Source organism: Dendroctonus ponderosae, unplaced genomic scaffold, assembly GCF_020466585.1.
Source record: "Dendroctonus ponderosae isolate FM_Combo_2020 unplaced genomic scaffold, Dpon_F_20191213v2 Dpon_F_20191213_7, whole genome shotgun sequence".
Classification (NCBI taxonomy): Eukaryota; Metazoa; Arthropoda; class Insecta; order Coleoptera; family Curculionidae; genus Dendroctonus; species Dendroctonus ponderosae.
The window spans coordinates 4,274,918-4,281,463 of record NW_026018916.1 but is presented as its reverse complement, the minus strand read 5'-3'; the positions used below and the strand labels follow the sequence as shown (position 1 = coordinate 4,281,463).

General features: G+C 41.4%; 1 protein-coding gene across 1 annotated transcript in view; it reads right to left on the bottom strand.

Moving 5' to 3' along the window:
- Nucleotides 1-6,546, bottom strand: part of LOC109537732 (hemocytin) — a 31,766-nt gene that overhangs the window by 5,164 nt on the left and 20,056 nt on the right. The window contains exons 33-45 of the mRNA XM_048668278.1: nt 5,659-5,839; nt 5,312-5,603; nt 5,148-5,251; nt 4,928-5,093; nt 4,695-4,871; nt 2,631-2,815; nt 2,428-2,574; nt 2,220-2,372; nt 1,916-2,168; nt 1,518-1,865; nt 1,276-1,446; nt 1,121-1,216; nt 850-1,064 (exon numbers count right to left, since the gene is read on the bottom strand). Coding sequence (XP_048524235.1) covers nt 850-1,064; nt 1,121-1,216; nt 1,276-1,446; nt 1,518-1,865; nt 1,916-2,168; nt 2,220-2,372; nt 2,428-2,574; nt 2,631-2,815; nt 4,695-4,871; nt 4,928-5,093; nt 5,148-5,251; nt 5,312-5,603; nt 5,659-5,839 — 2,488 coding nt within the window. The remainder of the gene's footprint in view (nt 1-849; nt 1,065-1,120; nt 1,217-1,275; nt 1,447-1,517; nt 1,866-1,915; nt 2,169-2,219; nt 2,373-2,427; nt 2,575-2,630; nt 2,816-4,694; nt 4,872-4,927; nt 5,094-5,147; nt 5,252-5,311; nt 5,604-5,658; nt 5,840-6,546) is intronic.

Sequence of the window (6,546 nt, the reverse complement as noted above, 5' to 3'; positions counted from 1 at the left end):
TTAGTTTTCTGATAGAAAATTGTGTGATTTTCCTCCAAATTCAACGCTGGAAAAGGATTTAAAAACGTTTTAGAAAGCTACGAAAGATTCGAAATAGATTTCATAATTTTTTCGAGCAGAAAGTAAAACAAAAAAATCTGTGAAAACTGAAAAACCACATTTTTTTAACAATCTATACAGGCTTCAGAGGAATGGAGGTGACGAGATTTACAAATAATCTGGTATAAACATTTGCTTATTCTGTTAGTTTTCTTTCTAGTGACTTGGGTAAAACTGAAAAATTTCGAAATTTTGTAACAAGTGAAACAAGTAAAAAAGTCATCAACATTTTCCCAGTAACGAAACTGCACCGGTGCGTGGGGTTGTGCGCCAACTCCTAAAAATTCACTGAGTTACCCGGGTCTAATTTAATGCTTCATTGTCCTAAGATAGACCAGAGGATAGTAACATGGTGCAAAGAAAACTATTCGTTAAAAAAATCCCTTAATTAATTTCTACCTGTAGACAAACTTCGAGTTTTCCATTAGCGAAAAATGCCCTCAAGAAATTACATTTAGGAATGTTTTCCGGGCTTTGAAGCCGTGGTCTATCGGAATTTCTTTCTGACGTTTCGTCCACAACTGCGGTGGACATTTTCAAAGGCGATGAGGCAGTGGGCGAAGTGATCTCCCGTGCTTTCCGACTAAGACGCTATTAGTCTTAGGAAGAAATTCCGATAGACCACGGCTTCAAAGCCCGGAAAACATTCCTAAATGTAATTTAACCGGCCGTGAAAGCCTTCATAGTCTGCCCTCAAGAAAGTTTGATCTCATGTAATTCATAATTCACTGAATCTTCAAATAAACTTACGACAATCCTGCTGCATCCTCCAATCAGACAAATCAATGCTAGAATCCGTTGATAGGCAATCAATGGCAAATGTCTGCATAGCCTGGCACCTACATTGCTCTGAAGCGGTGTGATTGCCTTCGCTTCTTTCCATGCAAGCACACGTCGTGTCCAGACATCTGGATACGAACGCTTCGATGTCCATTACTTTCCCACACTGGCCCAGCGGCTGCTCCCTACACAAATTTCGGAAGCTCCCTACACACTTCCCTTTGACTCTTCCCCAACTTACTTGACTTTATTGCAGATTTCCCAGGCCTTGTTCTGGATATGGATCGGACAGGCTCGGGCTTCGCACCACACTGGCTGTTCCTTATCCAAGGCCCAGCTGTGCAAAGAAGATTCGGGATGATTTGCTGAGAGCGAGTGGTGGCTGAAAAAGCAAACCTGCTGCCAAAATCGGCGGTTGTTCTCGCTTGCGAACCATCCGGTTTCCTCTTGTCGTCCTCTGGATTGTTGTTGAAGTATCCACACAGTCCGTCCACTTTGTTGGCCAGTTTATGTACGACGCCGAACTTTACGTTGCCGTCCGATGTCCAAACAATCCAAAATCCATATCTGAAGACAACGACAGGAAAGGTGAATGAAGCGACTGAAAATGTAAGAAAAAGCGTTCAAACTCAAATCACCTGTTAGAGGTAAAAAGCAGAATGCTGCCCAGATGGGTGATGGAAAAGCCTTTGTTCTGAGCTCCGATGTTCTTGATCTGCTCAATGGTGTACTCGTAGCCATCGTACTTGATGCTGAAGTCCGCTCTCAGAATAATTTCGTGCTGGTCGTGCCGAATGGCCAAGTCTCTGGAACAGGTCCGGCTGCAGTTCTTCTTTAGAGCAACGTCCCACTCGTCCTGATCCAGATCCCGGCCGATAACGTGGTTGCAAATGTCGTACTTGAACTCCGTGTTGTCGAAGGTGTTGAAGGTGCGCCCCGTTACGTAACAAACAGCATCCGGGGGTGGTTTCGGGTAGCAGGAATACCTGCACATAGTTCAATAACAAGTGAATTCCACTATTGGCCTGCTACTCACTTAGGACATGATTTCGACTTGGGATCGGTATTATCACGATAAACTGCGATGAAATTAGGCTGGCAAATTGCGGGCGGACATTGATCTTTCACCTTCTTCAAGTTCGAGGGTGGTTTGTCGATTTCGCAGCTGATTTGAGGGCATATCAGCTCTTCGACCACCTCCTGCCGAGCCTCCGGCCTTGCAAAGGCCGGGTGTTTGGTCTTAAAGGCGGATTTTATGCCTGCATAGGCAGCCTTCTTCTTGGTTGAGCCTGAAAGTCGAGGTTCAACCCAACGTCGCAAAGGGAGGATGGAAATCTTACCAGGCGCATTAAGCAGGGGCGATAAAAACACATTCTTCCCCGTCTGCTTCTTGGCTGGTTCTTCTATCACCTTCTTGTACCCCGGCTGGCATTGAACGATCGGGCAAACACTCGGCTTCTCAGTCGTTGTAGTGGGAATGGACGTTGTAACACCTGAAGAAGAGCTCGGATTAACTCCAAAGCTTGAAGTGGTGATGTTTGGACTTACAGTTCACTTCATCATCAGGACAGTCCTGCACGCCATTGCACCAAAGGGTGGAATTGATGCAAATGTTACTAGTGGGGCACAGAATGGTGTTTTCTGGACACGGCTGGCATGTGCATCTGCAAGTGCTTGTTACTGTGCTGCGCAAACCTGCCCAAACGCAAACGGTTTTTTCGAAAAAAAAACAGCATTTTTCAATATTTTACCTTCTTTGCAAGGAGCGCAATGCTTGGGAGTGCAATGCGACACTCCTCCCAGCTTGCAGATGCATTCGGAGCAATCTTCCTTTTCAAAGACCGAACCCACCTCGTAAGTGATGTGACCCACCATGCAAGGACACTGAGTTCGGTTTACGCATTTTAGCCCATCGAACCATTGATCTACTAAACATCTACCAAGCAACACAACTCATTATCAAATTGGATTTAGCTTTATGTTGTTTTTAACTCCAAAAACCCCCAAGCTTTCAATTTATTTAGAGCTTCACCCTTTGAGAGGAGCGCTTATCTTCAGCATTTGAAGCATACATTTCTGTTTCAGTCTTACAGTTAGAGTCCATTAGAGGATTACGGGAGGAAAACGGTAAATTCAGGTTGAAGATGGATTTTTCTGAAACTTATCACGTCTCTCGGACCAAGTGTCCACTAAAGATGGTAGCAGAGTCAACTTCCTGCGTGTTTGAGCTTGGGAGATGCAAATTTTTAAGTAAGCGAGCGCAATTGACTCCCATTTACAAAGTCGATAAAAATCAGGGTGAAGATGAATTTTTCTGAAACTTTTCACGTCTCTCGGACCAAATGTCCACTAAAAATGGTAACAGAGTCAACTTCTTGCGTGTTTGAGCTTGGGAGATGCAAATTTTTAAGTAAGCGAGCGCAATTGACTCCCATTTACAAAGTCGATAAAAATCAGGTTGAAGATGGATTTTTCTGAAACTTTCCACGTCTATCGGATCAAGTATTCACTAAAGATGGTAACAGAGTCAACTTTCTGCTTGCTTGAGTTTGGTAGATGCGAATTTTTAAGTAAGCGAGCGCAATTGACTGACACCCTCAGTTTTATGAGTCGCATTTACAAAGTCAGCAAAAATCAGGTTGAAGATGGATTTTCTGAAACTTTTCATGTCTATAGCGTCAAGTATCTACCAAAGATGGTAAAAGATGCAACTGCCTGGCTGCTTTAGTCTGGGAGATGTGAATTTTTAAGTAAGACGTGCGAACAATTTTCAATAAAATATTTCGATTTTTATCTCCAAAAATGCATCATTAGCGCTCAAATGCATTTAAACTTTGCTTAAAGTATAGCAATATAATAAAATATGTATAATATGTATAAAATATGTATAATAAATATAATTCTAACCGAGTTTAGTTTTTTCAACCGTAATTTTTAGAGAACATCAACGCAGTTTTTTTTAAGAAACAGCGAATTTCGTGTCTGAAAATGTTTGTATGTCAGTTAAATCAATCTCAAATTTGCCTAAATTGGAAAATATTTTTTTTGCTCGATGATCAAACCGTAATGAATCTTACGTTTCTTAACCGAATTGCCTAAAAAGCCGGTTTTACAGAATATTGTGCTCTTTAAAACTCAGCATCAATGATTCAAATGGGACGAGGAGCAAGTCAGTTATTAAGAGAAAAACGTTCACAGCAAAAAACTTTTTTTTTTCAAATATTTGGGAACCTCAAATGCCCTGGAATTTGTGGAACAATGTCAACATTGATATTATGTTGCTTTTGCTGAATCAAATTTTCACCCGAGTATTAAGAGAAATACACGCAAAATCCCTACTAAAGCAAAATACCATTAAACTCAAATCAAATTTTCATCAAAAATCCTTCAAAAACCTTTCCGAACGTATTTTGAGAAAAACAAAACAAAGAAGTTGGAAAAATGTTATTTCAAAAACTGGTCAAAATTGAAAAACCCTGTTAATGATAAAATTGCGAGAAAAACTGTATTTTGCTCAGAAACGGATAGAGTAGGGTAGACAAACTTCATAAATAAAATCGTTATTGGAATAAAGGAAAGGAACACAAGCAAAAATATTATATAATTGTTTTTAATTAATATTTCATTTAAAATAAGGAAGTCTGAAACAACGTCCGGTATATCTGGAGGTCGCGTAATGTCGCTGTTATTTCACTTGAAAAGAGCATCTCCGAAAATGCCATTATTCAAATTTCCACGATTCAAATCGCATTACTTCCCAAAATATTCTAATGGACGCTGACCGCGAGTCACCCTGTATGTAAGATTGTGCTTACCTGCAGGCTTCCATCTCCAAACTCTTGACTTCCACGCCTGGACAATTGTTGCAAGGCAGGCTGGATTCTGTGGTAGTGGATGGCAGGGCCAGAACAGGATAGGGCTTGAAACACCCATGAATCTCCAGCCTTAGCTGGATCGTTTTGTGCCACTTTATGGGCAGAACCCGCAAGTATCTGGAAGCATTCAGGAAAATTGTTCTAGAGGTTTGCTGTGGTTCCTTTGTGCTTGCCTGGCGTTGATGGGCATGGCAAGGTTGTTCACTTGGGGTGAATTGTGGTCGAAATTTCCCAAGAAGGTTTTCTCGTTTTGCGAGTGTTCATCCACCACCGGGTTCCAGTCTTTGCCGTTGTGGGAATACTTTACTGCGTATGTTGTCACCCAACCTTTCTTGCCACCTGGACGGAAAATTCCAGTTGAGAACTTCAGCTGGTTTTACAGTCAGAACGTACCTTTGCTCACTATCCCTGTGATATCTCTCGGTTCCAGAAAATCCAACTGGACCCACTCAGTGGTGGAGTCGCTGAGCGGTTGCCAGGAAGACTCACTGTTCAATCTGCAACCAGAACCGGCAAAGCCTGAAATCTCCTAAAGTTTCTCGCGTGGAAACACCCACCTAATGTGGGTTTTCCCCACAGCTTGAGACGCTTCAGAACTAACAGAAATCTGCTGATCCACCATCGAGCCATTCCTCAAGCCCATCTCGTCGTCACAGTGGGCAACTTTAGGAAGTTGCGTCGTCAAATACTCAAACGATGGAGTGGTGGTGGGTGATTCCTCCGAGCACCCGATTATCTCCACCCGCAAAGCGATGGCATTGTTCCAAGTTTGCGGCTTGATTCTCACTCTCTTTGCTTCAAACGGGGTGCTGAATATTTGTCGGACCGGCGTGAAAGGGTCGATGGAACCTTCGACATAAGCCCACCATAGGAAGCCCCTTAATAACCTAACAGGGCCAGTTACCTCTAAATATTTGGGGACGTGGGGGAGATTCACTGTTCAGCACGTAATAGAAGTTGGTTCCGTCGTCCGGGCTGTAGAGAACCATGTAGCTGGTAACGTATTCGTCGTAAACAGGACTGCCTTGGATGATCACTCCGTAAACAGGCTCTTGAATCCCCAGGTCCACTTCCAGATATTGGTCCTAAAATATTTGGGAATCTGCTGTTTAAAACGGGGGAAAACATTTTTGCCTTGTTTTGTGTGGTCTTCCAATGCTGGATAGCTGCAATTTTGGGTAGGTAGGAGAGTAGGTAAAAGCCGCAAGAAAAGTATATCCAAGATATACATACAGGGTTATTCACGCTATACGGCACGGACGTTTGCGGCTAGCCCGTTTGTTTTTTGCAAAATATTATTTGATGAATCCACAGACGCTTGTCGGGTGCACATTTAAAAAATATTTTTGTAATGTACAGTGTCCCAAAAGCCCTAAAAGTATCAAAGTTGTGTTTTTCTAAATGAAATACCCTATATATGCATTTTTGGATTCTCTGAGCAAAATAAGTGTTTGTTTTAATAAGACTTATAATGTCTAAATCTAAAGGTTTTTTAAATAATTCGAATTTTATCAAAATCTAATATTATTTTCATGCGTCAAATACTTGCGAATTATCTAAGTTATGTAAACGTAATTCGTAGTGTAGTGTAACAAGAAATCATATTTTATATCCCAATAATAATAAACTTACCGTTTTATACAGGGTGTCCACAAATTTAAACTAATCAAATAAGAACTTTAAGTGACTGTAACTTTATTAATTTAAATACAACCCCATATTTTTTAGCTTACCAGGAAATGCAATTTTTAATTACCTATCGAATGGTACTAGGATGTTGATAACTAAGTTT